This window comes from Astyanax mexicanus, chromosome 16 (genome assembly GCF_023375975.1).
Source record: "Astyanax mexicanus isolate ESR-SI-001 chromosome 16, AstMex3_surface, whole genome shotgun sequence".
Lineage (NCBI taxonomy): Eukaryota > Metazoa > Chordata > Actinopteri > Characiformes > Acestrorhamphidae > Astyanax > Astyanax mexicanus.
The window spans coordinates 34,593,109-34,616,963 of record NC_064423.1 but is presented as its reverse complement, the minus strand read 5'-3'; the positions used below and the strand labels follow the sequence as shown (position 1 = coordinate 34,616,963).

Sequence of the window (23,855 nt, the reverse complement as noted above, 5' to 3'; positions counted from 1 at the left end):
TACCTCAAAATACATTTAGTATAAAAATGCATGCAAACAAAACGCATATACTAAGAAATACTAAAGTGAAATGATGCAGAATTTCAATTGCCCAAAATACATGTAACTAAAAATTTCAGACTATCCTACTCATTAAGGCAAAAACAATACAGAAAAAGTAGAAAATAACTTTTATTGTGCAGCTGGTTGCAATAACGCACTTCTTACTGCATGATAAATAAATGTATGATTATTTACCCTTTTAACCCAATATTAGCACAGGGAAAACTACCAGTTAAAATTGTTCAGACACTGGAGATGGAAAGACAGAGGAGAAAAATGAGATGAAAAATGGGCAGGGACACTGTGTCACTGACACATTTGGGGATGGGCGGAGCTACACATTATACTAAAGCCAATACAGACACTAGTTCACTTTGAGGGACACTGCACTGAATTGATGCACCGTCACTGCATCTTTTTCTTCTACACAGGACTGCTTCTACCTCATTGCATGGATACTTGGCACTTTTAAAGAAAATTATCTGTAATGATCCATAGTGAATCCCACTTTTTAATAGGCTCTTTAACACTATTTCTATTTACTTGGAAAAAAAGCTGACGAAAAAAGTGGAAGGCTCCATAGGTACCAGATTTTACGAACTTTTAGGCGCACCATATTATAAAGCTCAATATCAATGAACGTCTATTTTACGGTCTATTATCATACACAAGGCGCACCTGATTTAAGCTAATTCTTGAAAATGAATACAGTAAGCTTAGATTTCCAGAACATTTTAGCACAGTTAGCAGCAGCGCTTAAGGGTTCCAGTAAGCCAAGCCGCCATCAGCTAGCGGTTTCTTCCACGTAGCTTGTTTTAACATGGTTAATACGCCTCTGAACAGTGAAAGAGCTAGTGCTGCGGTTAGCGGATAATGCTAATACTGCTCCAGCCTCGACGCTGGAGAACTGAAACTCTTGTACAACACTGTACTTCAGCAGAGTGGCTTTACTGCTCATTAATACCTGACTGGTAGAATTCATACATGAGGTGCACACACTGTCGATTTTTGGGATAATTAAAGGATTATGTGCCCCTTATAGTGCAAAAAAATGCGGTAGTTTGCTGGATAAGTGTCATTGCATAGAAACTTGGGATGACATGAGGGAATTAGGAGGCCAGTTAATGTGCATACTTTAGAGCATGAGGAACGCAACCAGCAAAATTTTGGAAAATGCATCAAAATGCATACGTTGGCAGGTCTAAATTGATTTTTGGCTTTTGTAAATCGATTCAGAATCATCCGCATCGAGATGCATCTAACAAACATTTTTTTTTTTAAATCTCTACTAATCAGTAACAAATACAGTATAGCTCGGCCTATATTACATCAGGAGCTTTTAAGGCCCCTCCACACAGCACTTAATTTCTAATATGAAATTTTATTATGCTGTAAGGAGGCTAGTAAGAGCGTGGGCTGAACTGACCTCTTTATGGTCCTCCACCACGCTGAGGAGTGTGTCGATAGTGTTAAGGATGCCCATGGCCGTTACTGCCTTATCATCTCCCCCCTCCTCATCAGGGCCGGTCTGGATCACTTGGTTGAAGGTCATAGCCTGGGAGAAGGACGCAGACGAGAGTTGCATTATTCCTGTAATAACGCACACAGCTTCCAAAACTGCAATCATCCTTCAGAATGAATCATTAAAAGCCTCCTTCAGAGGCAGTGACTAAGCCACCAGCTCGAGGGTCTTACCAGATGCTGGGTCATCTCCACAGCAATGGGGGTCACCTCCTCGCTGTACTCGCAGATCATCTTCTGGATGACGTTGGTGAGATCATCGTTCTCGGTCTCGCGCACAATGTGAAGGAGAGCCTGCATCACTGGCCGGATAAAGGGGGTGATGTATTCTTTGGCTGGGGGGAGGGGAGACATTTAAAAACAACATTAGGACCACTGCGCAGAAAGAAGGGGGCTAAAAGAAAGCAATGAGAAGATGAAAAGAATGAAGGGAGGAGGAGGAGCGGGAGAAGACGCACACCTTTCTCTTGATTACTGATGAGGACCTGCAGAGCGATGGCCGCCTCTACTTTGACGGGCATCTCGTTGTCATTGATGAGACAGAGGCGAGTCAGCTCCAGGGCCGTCTGCAGGTTCTGGTCACTCTTAAACTTCACCTCACAGAAGTAATGCAGGACCCAACAGGCCTTAAATTAAGAGGAAATAGGCCATTAATATCACAATCTATATTCCAGAAATTCATGATTTCAAATTTTGCTCTTTAAGAGCAGCTTTTAAGCCATTTTACAATATTTGAACCCAATTGCCATTTCAATTGGCCAAATGTGTTCGCTGTGGCTGCTAATGGTTAAGTAACATGACCCATATTTTTAGCTTAACTTTGCATAGAGGTGGTTTTCTTTATGTTGCTTCTTTCCAGGGGTGTGAAATATATATTATGACATACACAATTATTGTGCTATAATTTTAGGAATGATAAAGAAAAATAGCAGCATTCTGTGTTAAAAGCAGCCCTTTGTTAATCTATGAAATAAACGTAACTGACAATAAAATGCAGCAAAAAATAATCTACCACAATACTGAAGCATATATATAACAGTTTATGACTGTGCACTAAATATTCTACACTTTAGAATCGAGGAAGATTTTTTTTGTTACTGAAAACCAGATTTCTCTTAAGATTTAAGTAGAAGCACATGCTTCCTCCTGTATAACAGCCATTAATAAAGCATCTTTTAGCAACAAAAAAGACATTACTGGAGAAAAGCCTCGGATCACTGTGCTCTCTCAGACTCCTGCTGCTGATACAAATACTAGACCTAAGCATAATATTTAAGCATAGAGAAGGTTTAACTTGATGCTGCTTCTTACCCTTGCTCTCATGTAACCAAGCTCACTGCGGAAGAGAGGGAAGACATGGTTCTGCAGCATAAACTCCATCTGATCCTTGTAGATCTTTTTCTGTAAGAGAGGAAGAAAACTAAATATTACAATCTATCAATCTATAAGCAGGGGGCAACAAGCAGCCCTATAAACTAAGAAAAGAGAATAATTCACTGCTAATTATGAGCAGAACGCAAACCTTGAGCAGAATCTCAGCCAGAGAGCCAATCATATGAAGGGCGCCGTCCTTCTTACGGGGATCAGATGTGGGCTCAGTAAGGATCTGGTAACAGAAGCCCATGGTTTTCTGCAGCACCTGTAAGATAAAGATAAAAAAAAGTTAAAAAGACAGGACAGGCAGTTACCAAATTTATAAAAATGGCTACAAATGGCTTTTTTTTTTTTTTTTTTTTTTAAGGTTTTGTTGGAGAGTTTGGAGGCTGGACAGTGATAGACAGTCACTAGACCAGTACTATGATCTCCTGTGTCTCTGTGGCTGCAGGTGTGGTGTGAGCACAGCCACACAGCCTGCAAAACACAGGCCGGAGGAAGCGCTAAATGCAGACAGACACCACACACACCGTTCACCCACAGCCAGCGGGAAATATAAAACGCTACGTTTAACATAAGATTTGATTCATAAGCATTTTAAGCATTGTCTATACACATTTCTTGACATATATTTTAATTAGAACTGCAAGTAGGAATATTTTTGTCTGCACAAAGACTACAAAGCTTGCATGAGCATGCTAGATTTTCTTAAAGCGATACTAAAAGCCATGAATATGGGATGAAAAAAAAGATTTAAACCCTAATCACACACTACTCCCTATGAAGCTAGGTAATTACAGATTCTATATCTAAACAGAATTACAGATTAGCAATAGTACAATATTTAAATGTGTTCATATGTAGAAACCCGAAATCTAGTGCTATCTACATGTAGGTGCTGTAGTTTTATGGCTTATGTAGTTCAATATGAAAGAAAGAACCAAAAGAAAGAAGACGGAAAGAAAGAACCAAAAAAAAAGAGAAAGAAAGGACAAAAAAAAAACAAAGGGAAAGAAAGAAAGAAAGGACAGAAAAAAAGAAAAGAAAGGACAGAAAGAAAGGACAGAAAAAAGAAAAGAAAGAACCAAAAAAAAGAGAAAGAAAGGACAAAAAAGACAAAGGGAAAGAAAGAGAGAAAGAAAGGACAGAAAAAAAGAAGAAAGGACAGAAAAAAAGAAAAGAAAGGACAGAAAGAAAGAAAGAAAGAAAGAAAGGACAGAAAGAAAAGAAAGCACAGAAAGAAAGAAAGAACACGTTCAATCTCTAATTACACGCTACTCCAAGTAATGTACAATGCAGGTTGGGTAATTGGGATTGGGATTTTAAATCTGAACAGGGCCTTATATATTTGTAACAGCACAGTATTTATATTTATTTATCAGGGGAAACCTGAAATCCAACACTATCTGCATGTAGATGCTGTAGTTTTATGATTTATGTATTTGACTAAAGGAAAAAAAAAAGGTCAATCTCTAACTATAAACCCCTCCTTATGTAGAGTATGATGCAAGTTGGGTAATTTAAGATTTTAAATCTAAACAGAGCCTTACATATCTGTAATAGTTCAGTATTCACACTTATTTATGAGTGGAAACCTGAAATGTAGTGATTTGGTGTAGCTTTATACCTCACATACTTTACTATGTAAGGAGTAAGGAGGTATTTGAGATTCAGTCAGTGTCAGTGTTTAAGAACTTATTGCATTGACATTAAAACTGATATTTCTTCCTAAACTACACTGATTCACTAGTCTTTAAAAAAAAGTATTCACATTGGCTCCCAAGCAACGAGTCACATTGTAAGATCACAGACTTGGACTGTGTTAATGCCACAGTTATAAAAAGTAAGAATAATATCAGCACAAAGGTATTTTTGCAGATATCAAAATATCTACAGGTCCTTCATACTGCCAAATATTACCGAATAAATATTTAGTTCATGCTCTGAAACGCATTACTCAACTCTCTCCACACAGAGATCGCCTGAATAAATAAACGTCCACATCATTCTGACAGATAAACGCTCCCAACTCATTCTCTCTCCTCTTCCAGGCAACAATGACATGATATGAGCAGCAGGAAGCCGATTGGATACATCAGCATGTTGGTAATAAAACTGTAGCATTCCAGGCCTCTTTATGCCAGATGGCGCCTGGTGAGCACTTACTTCTTTCCTTTTGTTACAGGCGGTGTACAGCAGGGTCTGAGCGGCTGTGGTGGGGGAGATGAAGTCCTCAAACACATCTACGAGAAAGAAAGGCAGAGATATTAGTAATTCAGTTAATCTCTGTAATCTCAGAGGACTGCTACACTGAGTCTGTTACTCAGAAATGGTGTTTACTCAGTGCTCTCACCAAACTTCATGCGGATATACTCGTAGGGATCCTCCTGCCACAGCTCCTCATCACTGTCTGTGTAGCACATGAGGGGGAAGACCACGTCTTGAATGATGCCCTGCAATCAGACATGATAAAAACAGTCAGAATTATCTATAAAGAGAGAAAAAGACTAAGACCCAGTCTCATTTCACCTCTTGGCCATACCACTAAACCCTAATCCTTTGTTTTGTATAGTAGTATATCAATATTTCATGGTATTTTCGCAATAACGATACTCTTGGTGATATGCCCAAAAAAAAAAAAAAAAAAAGAATGACGCTGGACAGATATAATCTGTCTCTACTAGATATATAATTAAGTATTACCCTGATGTGATAATTAGGGGTTGGTAATACGGAACAATATTTCAGTTTATAATACTGTTCACAATATTTAATAATGTTGGCGATCTTATTCCGTACGATACGGCACACCCCCTAGTAGGGGATCCCAATTTTTGTTAGGCTGAAGGGTTATGGAAAGTTTTAGAGCTATATATTTCAGAGCCACATTTAAAACGGTGGCACAAGCCACCAAAGAAACATACAAATTTGAGTTTTTATGATAACCACTAAATTACCATAGTTTAAAGTACAGTTCTAATGTTTAAATTAATTTTCTTCATGAGCAAAAAAATAAATCTAAAAAAATATTAGAAGCTAGCTAGCTGGACAGCTTTCTTGTCTCACCTTAAACGATGCAACAGACAGCAGAGTTTACAGCATTTAAGGTAGAACAGATAACATGAAAAAGAAAAAAAAAAAAAGCTAATTTCATTTCCCAATTACAGAGTAATTAAGAAATGGACAATATGAATTAATTGCTGCCCCACCTGTCCCCTTTGTGACAATACCCCTTTCCCCCAATTATTGTTTCAAGAGTAAGAGTTACACCTTCGAAAACAAGGGGTAGGTGAACAAGAGAAAAATGAGAATTGGCATAAGAGTGATTTTCAACCTATTTAAGTTTGGTCTAAACCAAAATAAAAAAAAGGTGCTGCGAACCACAGTCCAGACGAAAGACCCAAAAATTGGCCTGGTTCAAAGAAAAAGGTCTAGGTCTAGTAGATCTAGATCAACTAAATTATGGATCACTTTGTTTACACATTTTGAATGGTTAAGAATCTGACAATTGTATTGATTCAACACGCAGCAATATGGATGCTACAAATTACGCTGGTCGTTGCTGTATCTACTGTAACTGTATATTAACCCTTAGAATAAAAGTAATCTGATGGGAACTTGCAACACTCATTCTACTATTTGAGGCATGTGCACTTTAAGGGACTCAGATTTTGAAAGTAGAGACAGAATTCAGCACCTGGAGATGTTTCGAATCAATGCCTAGTGCAATCCATATAATGTACTGGGGACCAAATGTATAGAATAATGTAAGATAATCATGAATTTTAGGTGTGTTTAGTTGCTGAAAACAGAATTTTACACTTTTTTTCCGTGAAGCACACTCACCTGGATGTGTGGTTTTAGGTTTTTCCAGGTGACTGCATGGGCAATGCCCTGGTTAATGTAGTTCAGTGTCTGCTGTAGGACTCTGGGAGCTACGTATTGCATCTCTTTGTACTGATACAGGACCTTCAGCAGCACCTGCGAGAACACAAAGACAAAGGGTTTTAACACGCTAGGGACTTAAAACGAGACAAAAGCATTCTTTACAGTCTCTCTCTCTCTCACTCGCTTTCTTTCTCTCACCTGCTGAGCAGCCACGGCGTAACCCTTGAGGAACAGTTCAGCGAACTCTGTGTACTCTTTGGTTGTGTTGCCAGGGCTGCCATATCTAAGACACAAAGAGTAACGGTTGGGCATTATGTCATATATTACACTTTTTTTAAAAACACAAAAGACACTAAAAATAAAGCGATCCAGTATTTCCAACTGTTCGGCGTGGGCTGGCGCTTCAGCAGTGAGTCACCAGCGAAAACTCAACCTCCGGTTTCCCAGAGTGGAGCTGAAGCGCCGGACTCGGAGAGCGAGGGCGTGCTGTACCTCTCAAAGAGCCGGGCCAGGATGTGGAGGGCCCACTTCTTACACTTCCACCAGGGAAGTTCAGGTCTCTCATCCTCATCCACCTGCAGGGTCTCCTGGAATGAGCAGCACAAACAAACAGATATGATCAGTTATCTATCAATTTTTTTTTACTTTATAACATAACAGTTCTTCTTCAAGTTCATGCATTTCAGGCTTTTTTTGAATACATGTTATTTTAACCACACTAAATAAATAAAAGATAACATGACTTCAGTCTGTTCCATCACTGGACCTGGAGAACATTAAACACATTTGGTTTATAGATCCACATAGATCCACAAAGGCTCTAAGGCAGGGGCAGGTGGTTTTAGACATGTAATACAAGCAGAAAATCTGCTTTTTATCACTATGACTCTTTGAACTTTATTTGTCCACCTTTTACAACTCCCTCGCAAATAAAATAAAATTGAAGGGACAACCTTCAGTATAGTAAATCAAATAATATCATATTGTCTAAAGGGACTCTTAATAGGGTAGGATATGGTTCATTTCTTCCAATAATTAGTAAAATACTCCACTCACATCCATTTTATACACAGCATCAATTCCTGTTTTTTTTTTTTTTTTTTTTTTTAATGGAGGATAATGCAAAATGCATTTTGAAGTAAACAAGTTGGCAATCCCTACAGGAAATACTAAAGCTCTCCTTACTGGTGTCTCAATGTGAATATGTGAAATTGTAATTTTGCTCTTATTTTTTTTTGAATGTTAGTTGTGTATTTTAACACAGTTATTTATTAATTATTTTAGTTAATTAAAAATGGTCACTTCAGCTTCATCTAACTTTGTTTTACTTTGGTTATTTTTGTATTCAGACCTGTCTATTTTAAATGTTATTGCACCTTTTTATTTGACAGACCTTTCTAATAAAATCTTAATAAAATCTTATTAGCTACATTTAAACACTTTTTTATGTATTTAACTGTTATCCCTTCCCAATTGCTTTTTGTCTGACATAATTTAACATTATTCTAATTTATATTTTCTATACATGTTTTACATTTTTTAATGCTGGGCTACACTGATTAGGACCACCCACAATGTAACACAATGAAAGTGAAATTAAAGGTTGATTGGTGATTAATCAGTTCTATATGGGCTGAAACAAGAGGGAAGTCAGAAACCTGTGCGGAATTATCTACCCCTGCTTAAGCACATAAAAATAAATAAATAATAATAAATAAATATACATGTTTCAGGAGAGTTATGGAGCTTCCAATTTACTACCCCAGCAGACTTTGTTGGAGAGATTGGAGGCTGGCCAGTGGTATACAGTCTCAGAGACGTCACTAAGCCAGTACTATGATCTCCTGTGGCTCTGTGGCTGCAGATGTGGTGTGAGCGCTGCCACACATTCTGTAAGACACAGACTGGAAGCAGCACTAAACGCAGACCAACACCACGCACACCGCTCACCTGCAGCCAGCACTACACAAACACACCCACTAAAACCTGATAACCTGTGCAGTTTATAGAGAGATCTTACCGGAGGTACATCCCTGTCCACTACAGTCTTCAGAATCTCCATCCACTCAGTCAGGTTCTGCCTGTTAATCAGCTCCAGTGGGAGATTATACTGGAACAGGATCAAACAACAACCATTAGTTACCAAAGTGTAACTTTAAACACTTTAAAACACAGTAAAATAAGAAAACGTGAGCTAACATACCTGAAAGAGGGCATAGAGGATTTTGAAGATCTGTTTCTGCACCAGCACAGAGTCGCTGGAGGGGTCGGGCAGCAGCTGGATGAATCGGTCTTTCAGCATTGGCATGAAGATCTGCATGGCTGCAATCAGGGGCTGGCGCTCATCAGGCTTCTTATACCTGCAACACACACACAATCAGAAACCTGCAGCTTCACTGAAACAGGGCTATTTGTAATTATATCCTTGAAATAGTTTTCTAAACACTGAAAACTATTTGAATTGAATGATCTACTACTGCAACCAAATAAACGTTAATACATATATTACATGACAGATTAAAACATTTTATAGAAACAAGAACATCAAACTTTTGCCTATTTTGTAAAAATAACAGTAAACCAAGCCCCTGATCTTGTACAAGATAAAAGTGCAATAAAAGTAATGTAACTTAACAAATTGTACCACAATACTAAAGTGCAGAATATTTAGTGCATGCATATTAACTAGAAACAATTGTAGAAAAATAAATTTTGCTTAAAGCTTCAAAGCAAATTGCAAAACAAAAAGGACTGGTTTCATTACAGAATATCACTTATCACAAAAACAAACATACTATTTTCTAACTCTGAAATTGTTACACTAAATCTGAACCACCATTTTGTTTTTATTTAATTTTTTTGTACACACTGTTCTAAATCTGGGCTATTTAAACATTTCAAAATAGGCATCTGAAAATATATTTTATTATGCACTGATGGCTGCAGTAAGTTTAGGAGCACAATATATATTGAATTAGGTTTAAAGTTACTTTAAAATGTTTTATTTTATGCTCATTTTTAATTTATTTCTGCAGTGCTTTTGTTCAATTCATTCTTTTTATATATTTGTAATTTTTTGGCTCCAGTCACTCGTAGGCACCATTCAGTCTGTAGTCATAAGAAAAAGGCTGTTTGTAGCCTCTGAAGTTTCCAAAGACCCAAAGCATCAAAAGCATGGGTAGACTTGAAACAGGCACACACTGCAAAGCCTCCAACAGATTTAGTACCACATAACCACCAGTAGTACCACAGACACACCTTAAGTACCTCAAGAGGGTATGCAGGCACTATAGAGGAAGATACACTGCCTGAAAATATACTTTAATACGAATAGGGGACAACTTTCTAAAAGCTTTCTGCACTTTAGTATGTTACAATTTATACAAAATATATGAAGAAATAACTCATATTTGAGGCGTATAACAAACATGCATTTTTCTTTTATGGTTGTACAAGTTATACAACAAAATAAAAAGATTAATTCTGATGAATTAACTAATAATTTAATATAATTAAATAATTAATCTGTAAAACAAACTGACAATTAACCTACAGAAAAAGCATCTAGGTGCAGCCAAAAAAGTTCATCATGAAATGCCAGTTAAAGTCTACAGAATATAAACTCCAGAGCCTCACTGATTCTTCATCTGGTGTAAAAAAATTTCTTTCAAATTAAAATTGCTTTAATTTGTCACAACCATCATCACCCACTTACTCATAGTTCTTCACCAGCTGATAGAGGCACATCAGGATGCCCAGCCAGCAGCCGCTGTTGTCAGACTGCAGGTAGAACCCAATCTTGTCCACGATGGCCGTCCACTTGGCGGGGTAGTCATGCTTAATCATGTGGTGAATGCAGGTGGTGAGCTGCACTCTGGGAAGAGACAGTAAGAAGAAAGCGGTTAAGTGACGAGCGGGAACGATCTGTTCTGTGCTGCAGCGGGAGCATCGGCGTGTGAAGGCTCACAGGCAGAGGCTGCGTTACCTGATGCGCTCTGGGGAGTGGATGATGGCCTCCACTATGTTGTCTCGGATGAACTGGCGGTCCTCGTCGGGGATGTTGTTGCTGGCAGGGGCTTCATTGTTTGTGTTGTCGCCTTCACTCCAGAATTGTGTGACCATGTTCTTCAAATAGATCACGCCTGCATGAGCAAAACGACCATTATGAGAAAACCTCATCTCTGAGACGGTCATCACAAAACAACAATAAAAAGAAAACGGCTGTGCTCTTTACACCATCTAAAAACATCTCCACTGTTTTACTGAGACTGATGATCATAATGATGTTTACAGAGTTGAATATACTGTCTAAAAACAAGCACCTTTTCACTTTTTAAAATAAAGAACCTTGTGAAATTAGATATTTATTTCTTTTGATATAAAACATTATGTTCAGATTCTTAGATGTGCATCTTAGGACATAAATTTAATTATTTAAGTAGTGTATCTAAACTCTCCACACTTGGGGGAGTTAAATCCTTATTTGTTTAATGTTTTATATTAAACTTGGCCATTGTAGGTATTGTTTTTTATAGAACGTCTTTAGTACTGGTGTGTATAGTACTATAGTAAATCTGTTCGTGATTCATAAAAAAAAAAACGTACAAGATTGTTGTGTACTGAATTCTGCAATACAGAATTACAGTTTTTTTGATACAATTTATTTAATTGACCAAATATTAGCAACTGTATAGATGTTTAAAAACATTGATTTTTAATTACTAGTTTATATGCATTAGTTTACTTTGGTGGCAGACAATGACTAGTTTAGTGTAAAGAAAATGGTCTGAGGTCTACTTTTGTTTTTTTTTATATATTATATAAAGCTATAGCTTGACAATTACAATAGAAAACAGTAGCAATTACACTGATCATTAAGTTAAGTGGACATACACCAGCTCCTCCACTCATCTGCATTACACTCTGGAGTTTCATTCTTAATAAAAACATTTTATTAAATAATAGAACTATGCTTCTTCCATGTTGCACTGTTTATTATTATATGCAACATCATTCTGAACAGATTTCAGAGCTGTAGTTAAAAGCTCAGTTTTAATGCTCTACTTAATAAAAAATGTTTAGGGTTTACATCAGACTAATTTCAGCTCATAATCACAGTTTATGAGGCGGGCCAGGTCAGACTTGGACAGAGCATGCATAAGCTTGGGCAGGACCGGCTGGGTTTTATTATTATTATTATTATTTTTAACTCTAGTAGATAGAAAGGTTGTACTTATTCGTCAGATTCCTCTGTTATAAGTGGATAAAAGGTAAAGTTTTTCTCAGGTTTTCTACGATTTTGCTTTTTTTATATAACGACAGCCTGATTTAAACAATCCCTTTACATCACCTTGCATACAGTATCACAATAGGTGTTATTATTTTAAGAATACACTACAACTAAATAAAAGTTACATTTTATTAGGGGTGGGAATCGTTTACTATCTCACGATTCGATTCGATTCCGATTTTGGGGGCCACAATTCGATTCAAAATCGATTTTTTGATTCAAAACGATTTGAATTATAAAAATTTCTGCTTCTGGCTTATGAATCTTATTGAAAAAAACCCTCCATAATATACACTGGTCCTGGAGCAAGTAATGTGTTACAAAAACAATAAAATGTGCAGGAATGTGGGTCCTCAGTGACAGAGAAATCACTGGGATATCACAATGACGTTAATGAACAATAAATAAATAATAAATAACACTGCTTTATTACCAGGCTACTAGCGGTGGTGTGTAGGTGACGCTGCTGGGCTGATGTGATGATAGCAGTGGAGCGCTAAAGTTCAGGAGCAGCTGCTGATTAACTAGTTAATTTAAGGTCGTTGTATTTCTTCAGAAAGGGGGCAGGAGGTGGAGAAATTAATTCATATTGTCCATTCCTTAATTCCTCTGTGATGAGGAGCTGAAATTAGCTCTGATTAGCTTATTGTTATTTTTCCGTTCCGCCTTAAATGCTGCAGCCCGCTGCCACCTGTAGCGTTATTTAAGGTGGAACTGGAAAGTTAGCTAGTTAGCTAGCTAACAGTTACTGAAACTAACTACTAGCGATCTTTTTTATGCTTGTTATGAAGCATTCTGCCATAAAACATTGAAACTACACGTTAATCTAAGGTAATATAGTGCTTGTTCTGCCATCTTACCGGTGATTCTCAAACACCTACGCTCTGTGTGTGTCTGGAAGATCTCCGTTTGAAGGGACAAGCCCTATCCCCAGGGTTGCCAGGTCCAACAAAAATACCCAGCCCAAAATCAGTCTAAAACCCGCCCCCTCAGAATCGATTTTGGGACATTTTAAATCGATTCTGAATCGTAGTAAATGAGAATCAAGATTCTTGTGTGAATCGATTTTTTGGCACACCTCTACATTTTATTATTGCATCCAATATGATGGCACACCCTTAACTGAAAGATTTAAAAATACAAGTATTTTTTTTTTCAGATTTGTAACAGAAGTCAATGATCCAGTTTGTCATGATACTAATGATACTAATGATGCACTTCAAATATACATCTCCATATATCCAGGATTAAAGTGAAATAAAAGAGACACTGGACAGATATAATCTAATATAGTATAGTCTTTAGTAGACATATTATGGGAAATGAGAACAGTGTGAATTATTATTTTACTAAAAACGGGAGTGGGTGATACGGCACGATATTTCAAGGTATAGTATCGTTCACAATACTTAAAAAAAATGTTGCCGATATTTATTGCATACGATATGATATGGCACACCCCGATATCACAATCCAAACCAAACCAATTGTGATGCATTTTATATATTATTATTATAGCGCCAAGCTCTTAATAATACAGAGCCCTAATTTCAAAAGCTGTAAAAAACACTGGGACCTAATACATTTAATATTATTTAATATTATTTCTCCAAGCCTCCAAAAAAAGAATATAATCTAGTCAGAAAATGATCAGACTGACTGTGTGCTTTACCAAGAACACATGACTGGGTTAAAGCAACAGCACAACGTGTGCTTTAGACAGAAGATTGCAACATTCCTATAAAAACAGAAACACTAACACAATAAAACCGAGCCTGTGATCTTCTCACTTCTGTTTTCTCCTGATATAAGAACTGAAGTCATGGCGAGGCACTGTGCAGAGCCTGCTCTCAATAAGAGCAGCAGGTGTGCTTTTCAGCACATTCAGAGTGCTCTGTATTCATCTCCACACACCAACATACAGTCGTCAGGGTCCATTACAAACCCCCATCCACTCAGGCGTTCATTCATCACCCGTCATCTGACACAACAGCCCGAGGATCAGCCTCTATTTCATGTGGAAATCAGCAGCACGTAGCACAGCGCTGATCCAGATGACGTTAGTGAGTGGAGAGTCTTGATCAGGGCACGGTGTCGGAGGGCTTGCCCGCGGTATGTGTGAAATGTGGAACGGTGGTGTGAGAGAAGTTCCTCTGGAGCTGCTAATAACCGGCCAGCCCAGGCCCGGCACTCTCGATACAGCAGCTAAAGGTATGGGATGGTTTCAATAGGAGTGAACTGGATAACAGACTGCTGACACAGATGTGCCTGTGCAGCCGGATGAGCTTAATCCGTCCAGCTGCTGAACCAGCAGCTCCCTCAGTGCCCCTTCCCAGCCCCAATTTACAAGTCCATCCCAAAATGAGCTGGATGCTCCGCAGATCTGCTGAAGTACCAGAACCAGAAAACTGAACATAAAAAAAAAGTCACTTTAAAGCTTAATTTGCTCACTGCTCTAAAATTTAAATCTCTTTTTATACCATGTTACTGCAGTAAAAATGTATTTAAGATTTTTGTTATACAATATATGATTTTTCTGCAGTCCATCCAGTTAAACTAACAAAGCACTAACTAAAGTTGGACAGCATTTCACTACTGACAATATTCATCCTCAGAAAAGCATATCCAGGGTTCACACACTTAAATAAATTTCCATGATTTTTTTTCATGACTTTTTCATGCCTTCAAGGCAAATTTTAATGACAGTTCGATTTTTAAAACATCAGACAGCAGATATAAACAATAAAACCAAAATAATATAAAACAATAAAACCTAAAACTATAATCAAAATTGATTATAGTAGGCCTAAAATTAATGACGCACAATCTTTAATAATAAAATGTGTGTCAGATACTGAGAGCTCCATTGTGTAGGCTTCAAATACTAAATTAACTCTGAGCTGATGTATTTTGTTAGCTCAATATAGATGTTCTGCATCTATAAACAGAAAACACAAAGATTTGTAGACAAAATTTCCATGACCTTTTTCAAACTTTCTGGGTATTTTTTTTCTCTAAAACTTAGACCTGGAAATTCCCATGTTCAAATTCCATGCCTTTTCCAGGTTTTTCCATGACCGTCCAAACCCTGCATATTGTGCCTCACAATAAAACTGATCATGATTCGATGCAATATTGCCATATTGCCCAGCTCTAAGGGGACTCAATCACAGTTAATTACAATAATACACAATGAAGCAGGGATCACAAGCACCACTGCAGGAGATGCATTTAATCACTGCCAACAGAATCCCTTGATTAAATATCAATATTAAACAGCAGTTTCAAAACTGTTTGGTATTGTCCTCTTTCAGAGGGAGCAAATCAAACGTTTCCAGGTTTTGCAGGATTTCCCAGGCCTGGATAAGTTTTGGAAAATAAAAAATACCCAGAAAGTTTGGAAAAGTCATACATTTGGTCTACAAATATTTTGTTTCCGTTTATCGGTTGAGAAAATCTGTTTTGATCTAACAAAATACATCAGCTTAAGACTTAATTCAGTAATTTAGCCCTACACAACGGAGCTCTCAGGTTCTGACACACATTATTAAAAATGTTCAGATTCATTTTAGGCCTAATATAATAAGTTTCGATTATAGTTTTAGTTGATTTATGGTTTTATTGTCCATGTCTGCACTGCTGTTTTAAAAATCGTACGGTCATGAAAATTTGCCTTGAAGGCATGGAAAAGTCATGAAAAAAATAATGGAAATGAATTGGTTAAAAAGAGTATGAACCCTAAATATGCTTTTATAGCCAGACACACAACTTTTTGTACTAAAGAAGAAACTGCTATCCATGCCCTCCCACTCCACCCAGTTCAGAATGAGCACTTTTCCAACAAACGTGGAAAACTAGCATTACATTTTGATCCGAAATACTTAAAATTAATGTTCCGTCACTTTTCAATGATATTCAAATGTTCAATATGCTCCTTGAATTTCTGAATTTGCTGAAAGATGCGTGTTTTGGGTTTGAGAAACTCTTCAAGAAGGATGATCTCCATAAAGAAAGTTGGTGACCAATGCAAACAAAGGAGGGCCCCATCATATCACACGTCACTAATAAAGCATTGCCCTAGAGCCATACATCTACAAAGGCCAATAAACATCTATTTAGTGATTCAGAAACATAAGGAAAATGTTTGAATCATTTCAAAAATGTGAGATTACAAATGTTCCTGAATAAACACAGAGCTTCTGTGAGATCAGACTGTATTACACTGCTTCTCTGTGTCCCGAGCTGACGAGAAGAAACGCAGTGATACCAGGAAGAGCTCAGATAGCTCACTGTGAAGTGCTGCTCATGCCGTGACCACAGCCGGCTCCTCCTCCAGCGGCTCGTCTTACCGTTACGGCAGCTTATTAATGGACCACACAGGAGCACGCTACATTACAAAAGGGAGGGGAGGGGGGGGTATGTCACAGCTTTTAGAGCTCTAGCCACTGAGCACACTGTGCCGATACTGCTGCTGCTGCTGCTGCCACCACCAGCCAAATTGAATCTGGCCAAATTGGAATCAGATGCAGTGTCTCAGTGGCTAACTGGCAGCTTGATCACGAGACAAGTGCAGACTGTCCCCCTCCAATGCCTGGAAAAGATGCACTGGTCACTCGAATTAACCTTGGTTTAAAAAAATATAAGAGCTCTATAAATAAATGATGATGCGTTTTGTCTCTCAAGAGAAGTGAAACATTACGCATGGAGCGATTTGTAAGCCAGCAGATGTTGTAACAATTACTCATGAGTGATAACATGGTGATAAATTGAGAACGCTGTGAGAAAATTCACAGGTTAGATTTGTCAAGTGCTTTAAAACATCAGACAGCTTCACCGTCCTCTGGAGAAACACACACAGAACAACAAGGGCTTTTTAAGGCACTCAACACACAAATCATCTGAGGAATGCGGTCCAAGAGCTCCTCCTAACCCTGCAATGAAGCTGCGGACAATGTGTCAAAAGAAGAGAGACTATACAGACGGCGACAGAGCTACAATAACAAGAGAATAGACGTCTTTGTCTTTTATTTTTTAAAGCAAATACAAAATGTTGACAGTACTGTAACGCTGTATCTGCAGGTAGTGGAAAATTAAATGTAAGACCTAACTATATCTAAATATAATTATTACAAGATAGAGTTAACAGACTAAGATTCTAGTATTATCTGACAATCAAATATTCCGAACACATACATATATATATACACATTTTTTATATATATATATATATATATATATATATATATATATATATATATATATATATATATATATATATATATATATATACACATATACATATATTTTGCAGCTTGATCATTTTATTTTACACTGTTCATTTTTGACATACCTACCAAATGGTACCTACCCAATACTACTTGTTTCTCTGCTTTTAAAGATAGCATTTTTAATATCATGATATATTGGATCACTACCCTCCAGCAATTTTTTTTGGCATCTAAATATATATTGCAAAATAAAATATTGTAATGTAATTTGTTTCCAATATTCTGCATTTTAAATAGTATACAATGTAAATTTTGGGTTTTATAAACATTTTTGTTTCATTCACACTTCCCCATACCTACAGTATAGTCTTAATTCAGAAAGATACATTGAACAGGAAATTTGGAAAACCAAACTGTATTTAATGTCTGGATTTTTAAGACTTCTGTGAGATGAATTTAAGAAAAGACAAATTATGGCTTTTTTTGTTTAAGATAAATTTAATACCCATAAAGGCTTTTTACAGATCCTTGGACCCTCTGAACAAAATCTTCCAGGCTTAAGTAAGAATTAAACTAAAGTCAGAAACCAGTAAACCTAAAGTTCACAATGTTCCAACACTGTCGGCCTCCACAGGCTTGTCTGCTTACTTTGCCACAGGAAACTTTTGGACAGATGTGTGAACTAAGTATGTAAATATGTGGTGACAGAATGTCAGCTCAGTCACGCTGCATGATAATTAAAGGACCAGTGTAATACAGGACGTCTCGCTCGCCAGTGTGACAAAGTATCAAGGAGGACGTTATACGTCTTGATATGAGCGGGCAATATGTTTAATTTACAAACATATTGTGTACAAACAACAAGGTGTACAAACCTCAGTTAGTGTCACCAGGTCTGCCACATAAATCTACCATTAACTGAGTACAATCTAAACTATAATAAACACTGTAAACATAAGATCCTATGAAATCAGTGTAATATATTCCCAAATCTACTTTTATTCCATTTTATGCACTCAGAAAAGTATACTTTATTACAATTAAATAATCATATGTTATAGTCATCTTTATTGTTAAATAGCTTTGGCAAGTTAAGATTTAAAAGTGACAAAAAAATAAATAAATGTATATGGAATTGTGCATACCTGCTTGCCGAACAGGCAAATCCAGCTGTTCGGACATGGTTACCTGCAGCAGTGTGGATGTGAAGTTTACCTGGGCATGGCCCTGTAAGAAATAAAACACATTTAAAGCAACATTCAACAAATACACATTTTAAAGCACCTGCCAATCAGGAAACAAAGATCAGCTGTCCAGGGAAACCCCTGTATAAACTGACAACGTACGCATAAATAAACTATCATATTTTAAGCAGTCTAATTTGATTCCCCATTTGGGCAAGTACACCATACTATCCAAATAAGTGTCTATGGGCAAGACTGACCTCTATAACTAACAATATTCAGCATGACTCAAATATAATTCACTTTAGATACGAAAGCAAACCAAACAGCAAACCAAAATATTCGTAACTGATAATTGCATTCATTCTGCACAACATCTAATTGACTGTGGTGTCAGGGGATACAAAACTGCTGCAGAGTCTGTAGGACTGAACCCTGCAGAGTTTCATTCAGAAGGAGAAGAAACAAGAAACATCTGTTGTCCTTCAAAAGGCTGCAACTTTTGTTCTTCTGCGGCTTCAACTCACTTAATTCACGAGACACCATCACAAGTTCTACACAGTGCTGTTAAAAAAAAGCACTTGATTGAAAACTTACCATTTATAGCAGTAGCTACTGTATAAAATAAAAAAGGAATTAAACTGAATTGCCATGTCACTGCGTGTTCTCACCCTCCCTCTCTCCACAGAATGTGTCAGCACCCAGGAATCTAAGCCTGTCGGCCACATGGGCCGCCTGGAGCCAGGCCAGCATGGTGGCTCTGTCACTGGAGACTGCAGCAGGCATCAATCCATTCGCCCTTATTCAAAGCGAGCTTGTGTCCATTATCTAAGAATTTCCCTTTTAACAACCAACAACTGCTCATTAGGCGGCCACAACCGAGATGAGTCGTAGGCGCACAAGTAATAAATAAACAGAGGGTGAACCACCACATAGCTATACAGCACAGAGAAGCCAGCTAGCTAAATTAGCCTCTCTCTTTCTCTCTCTCTTTCACATACTGGCTCACTCCCTGCAGTGACAACAAATGCACTTTCGAACCTCACCCTGGATACCACACAACATGACAACTAATGCTCAGGACTTCCACCATATACTCCTCAGCGCTGACTAAACATTTTAGGAATTGTTCATTTAAGCACAGGGGGGAAAACCACCACAGTAGTTGCCGACTTCTTCTACATCTCATATATAGAATAACTATAGCTTTAATTTAGCAATTTAAACATGTTCCTCATTAATGTTAATACTTGATAGACTTTGTGTACAGTGGTTCTCATACTTTAGACCACATACTAGCCATGAAACAAAAATGTAGGGCCAATGAAACAGATAATACTGTAGTTATTAGAGTGACTAAAATTCTTCTGGGATCAATTAAGTAATTACCTATATATCTATACAAATAGGAGTCTGGTTAGGGCTGGACAATATGGCCAAAATTGATTCATATGTTTCTTAAATACAGTCAATACAATGAAACTCAGATAGGTATCAACAGTATAAAAGCCACCGCCCTTTAAATAAATAATCACACACTGATAGATCTGGGTGATATGGCAAACTGTTATATCAGTGTTTAAAGGATCAGTGTTTTGACTGCATAAACTTTTGTTGCTACACATGATCCATATTAATAGGCTTAATACTTTCTGTAACGAAAAATACCAGAGACCCAACTGTACATAAGTGCAAATGACATCCTTAATATGCTTATTGTCAGTACAATAAAACATCATGTTTGGTGTGGTTTTGCATATAGTGTGGCAGATTAAACACCAAACAAACAAATAAAAATTATGAAACTTAAAGTTTAATACTTTAGAGATACCCATTTATATATCCATCCATCGAACTAAAAATGTGGCCTTACACACAGTGTGGCAAGTTAAGCACTCAACACAAACAAATGTAAAGGTTATTAAAATTACAGGTAAATACTTCAGACATCCATCCATCCGTCCGTCCCTTTCTAGCTATCCAACTAGATAAAGTGTAGGCCTTAATACAGTCTGGCAGATAATATAAAGTTATAAAGCATACAGACTTCACATATCTAACAATCTATCTATCTGTCTAGACAACTAGATAAAATATTAACTCATGCACAGTGGGGGCAGGTAAAGCACTAAACACAAACAAATAAGGTCATAAAGAGATGAACAGATGGATATTTTAGACATTAATCCACAATATTTTAGCAGATAAACACAAAAATCCTCTAGCCATCGGCCTACAACCAGTGAGTGGTTCACATAACCTAAGTAACTTTAGCTAAGTTAGCTAGAAAGCTACCACAACTGAAGTTTTAAGCCTTTAAATGAATTTAATTAATTTATCAGTTATTGAACTAACTTAACTGAAAGCACAGTTTATACAGAAATTAACTGAGTAATAAGTGAATTGTGAGCTAAACTCCAAAAGCTAACATAAGTTAAATATGGCCCCAAACAGTTCACTAGAGGAGGTTAGCTAGCTTTTAATAACTACTAGCTGGATTTTAGATGTTAATATTAACTACAGTGTCGTTTAAAGCCCTTAGAAAATAGGTCTCATATGTTGTGCTACAAATTACACGGAAACCAAGACCATAACAGTTCGTTTAAAGTTCGTAAACTTTCGTCAAACCACGGCGAACAGCGAGCACAGCGCCTGCTGCCACCGTGACACGTGAGAGAGAGAGTGCGCGCTGGCTAAGCTAACTAGTTAGCCCACGAGCTAGCTAACTAGCTAGCTATCTGTATACTAATAACAACGCTTGGTGTGTAGCTTAGCTTGCTAATCGGCTTTAGCTTTAGCTAATAAGGCCTTATTAATCTAACATTTATGTAATTAATCAATAATTTCAGCCGTCAAACTCATATCTGACATTTATCTAGCTCAGTTCCATAGGAAACAAGCACATGAGCCGAGCTAAGCCAACATGCTACTTAGCTTAGCTGTACATAAATGGGAGCCAGTATTAGCTTCACATGGATGACCTGGGTCCACATGATAAAAATCCAGCCCGGGATTTTGTTTCAACTGCCTGGGCTGATATACAACTGCAGTAGAGCCAAGTAAAGCCAAGGCAGTTGGAACGAAATCCTGGGGTGGATTTTCACTATGCGGAGCTGAATCACCCACTTCTATGTACATCATAGCTTATATTAGATTTAAAGGCCTTCGCTAACTAGCTAATTAAGCTAATTAATCAATACAACAACCGTGAAACACAATGTTAGCTAGTTAGCTGACTAAGTTTAAATGATTATTAAGAAATTGCCAAGCTAAAACCTAGTTACTTAGCTAGGTTATTTAGCTAACCCTAGCTTAGCTACTAAACTAAGCTTTAGCGTATCTATCAGGCTAGCTCACGTCCCGCTCCATCCGCGGCAAAACCAGGCACTAAGACGCGGGACAGGCAGCGACAGTGGCGGCCTGCCTCCTAAAACTCCCCTCATGTCAGGAAACTGGCGTTAACTAGCGTTAACTAACCAAACACTCCGCTAACCCCAAGCGGATGGAGGGACAGGCACCACGCTGCTGTCCCGCCGAGTAAAGGCCCAAAACAGCACTGCCGCTACTGCTGCCATCATCATCTCCAGCACCACCACTATTACCACTACTACTACCAGCACCATCACACAAGCGCCCTTTACCTCATTCAGCTGTCTCTCTGCGGCCTCGCGCAGATTCGGGTCCATAGTACCCCGAAGGGCCTCGATCAGAGAGTTAGGATCCATAGCGAGGTTCTGGTTCTGGCTCGGATTCGGAAGGGTTCGACGATCTATCAAGCCCGAGACGATGCGCAGCACATGGACGCGCAGCTCTCCGGCTACCGGCGCGAAAGGAAGAGGAGTCTGGACGGGCCGGATAGATCAGCGCCAAAATTTCCACAGCGAACTTCCGATTGGCGCAAGCTGCATTGTGGGTAATGTAGTTTTTGTTGCATTGGTTAATAACTCATAAAGCAAACTTTATAGTAACATTTGTAGGTAGGTACGTATGTAAGTAGGTAGATAGATAGATTTTTTTTAATTTTATTGTTTAGATTTTTATTTATTTTTATTTTTTTAAATTATGGTCTTTGCGACAGCACTTGAGAATATTTTCTAAGCTCTTGACATTTTCGGATTGACTGATCTTAATTTCTTAAAGTATTTCTTCTTTACTTAGTTGAGTAGTTCTTGCCATAATATGGATTAAAATATTACTCAAATAGGGCTATTCACTGGATACCAACTCTAAAAGTGTCTAGTGTCCAGGAGCTTCAGTGTAAATCCTTCTCACTTTAAAGCATTAGTCCTAAGATTGCTTATTTTAAATTAAATGTTAATAGATAGATAGATAGATAGATAGATAGATAGATAGATAGATAGATAGATAGATAGATAGATAGATAGATGAACTATATATTATAGTAACTATATAATAATATGCGTGTAAAGCACCATTTAAACTTCACACCCTCTCATTCAATGTTTTATTTTTTTTCTATTTATTATTATTTTTTATTATGGTCTTTTATTATGGTGCGATTGCACTTGAGGATATTTAAGGAAATTTTCGTATTGACTGACCTTAATTTCTTAAAGTATTTTTTCTTTACTTAGTTGAGTAGTTCCTGTCCTAATATAGATTAGAACATTTCTCAAATAGTGCTATTCACTGTATACCAACTCTATAAGTATCTAGTGTCCAGGAGCTCTCAGCGTAAATCCTTCTCTGTTTAAAGCAGCAGTCCTTAAGATTTCTTATTTTAAATTAAATGATAGATAGATAGATAGATAGATAGATAGATAGATAGATAGATAGATAGATAGATAGATAGATAGATAGATAGATAGATAGATAGATAGATAGATAGATAGATCCTTTCCTGGCCCCTGATGAGAGCCAGTTTCATCATAACGTTTTTTTTACGGTTTTTTTCAATTGCACTTGAGAATACTTTCAAAGCTCTTGAGATTTTTCAGATTGACTGACTTTCATTTTTTCTTTACTTAGTTGAGTAGTTCTTGCCATAATATGGATTAGAACATTACTCAAATAGAGCTAATCACTGAATACCAACCTCCTCTACTTTACAACTAAAAGCCATCTAGGTGACTCTACCTCACAAAACTGACTGAGAAAACATCTAGGCAAGAGGTGCTACTTTATAGAACCTAAAATTTAAAACATATTCTGGTTTGTTTTACACTTTTTTTGTTTAATAAAATGAATCCATATTTTAGATGACTTTAGTATTAATCTATAATGCAGATCAGTAGTATATAGACAGACAGAGAGACAGAAACACAGCTTTGGGTCCAGTAGAGGCGCTCTTCACTCTCACTGATCTTC

The 23,855-nt window shown here is 37.4% G+C and overlaps 1 protein-coding gene and 2 non-coding genes across 3 annotated transcripts in view; all 3 read right to left on the bottom strand.

Annotated features, from left to right (window-relative positions):
• Window positions 1–22,387, bottom strand: part of ipo7 (importin 7) — a 31,883-nt gene extending 9,496 nt beyond the window's left edge. The window contains exons 1-16 of the mRNA XM_049465384.1: window positions 22,169–22,387; window positions 18,489–18,570; window positions 10,811–10,967; window positions 10,541–10,699; window positions 9,029–9,185; window positions 8,846–8,935; window positions 7,318–7,412; window positions 7,024–7,108; window positions 6,784–6,918; window positions 5,291–5,390; window positions 5,104–5,180; window positions 3,086–3,202; window positions 2,875–2,964; window positions 2,024–2,189; window positions 1,738–1,898; window positions 1,469–1,597 (exon numbers count right to left, since the gene is read on the bottom strand). Of these exons, the coding sequence (XP_049321341.1) occupies window positions 1,469–1,597; window positions 1,738–1,898; window positions 2,024–2,189; window positions 2,875–2,964; window positions 3,086–3,202; window positions 5,104–5,180; window positions 5,291–5,390; window positions 6,784–6,918; window positions 7,024–7,108; window positions 7,318–7,412; window positions 8,846–8,935; window positions 9,029–9,185; window positions 10,541–10,699; window positions 10,811–10,967; window positions 18,489–18,570; window positions 22,169–22,252 (1,884 nt within the window). The 5' untranslated portion in view covers window positions 22,253–22,387. The remainder of the gene's footprint in view (window positions 1–1,468; window positions 1,598–1,737; window positions 1,899–2,023; window positions 2,190–2,874; window positions 2,965–3,085; window positions 3,203–5,103; window positions 5,181–5,290; window positions 5,391–6,783; window positions 6,919–7,023; window positions 7,109–7,317; window positions 7,413–8,845; window positions 8,936–9,028; window positions 9,186–10,540; window positions 10,700–10,810; window positions 10,968–18,488; window positions 18,571–22,168) is intronic.
• Window positions 3,306–3,475, bottom strand: LOC125782336 (small nucleolar RNA SNORA23). Its single transcript, XR_007424953.1, has one exon. It is a non-coding gene; the product is annotated as a small nucleolar RNA SNORA23 (small nucleolar RNA).
• On the bottom strand, window positions 8,596–8,776 carry LOC125782335 (small nucleolar RNA SNORA23). Its single transcript, XR_007424952.1, has one exon. It is a non-coding gene; the product is annotated as a small nucleolar RNA SNORA23 (small nucleolar RNA).
• Window positions 22,388–23,855: the final 1,468 nt, after the last annotated feature.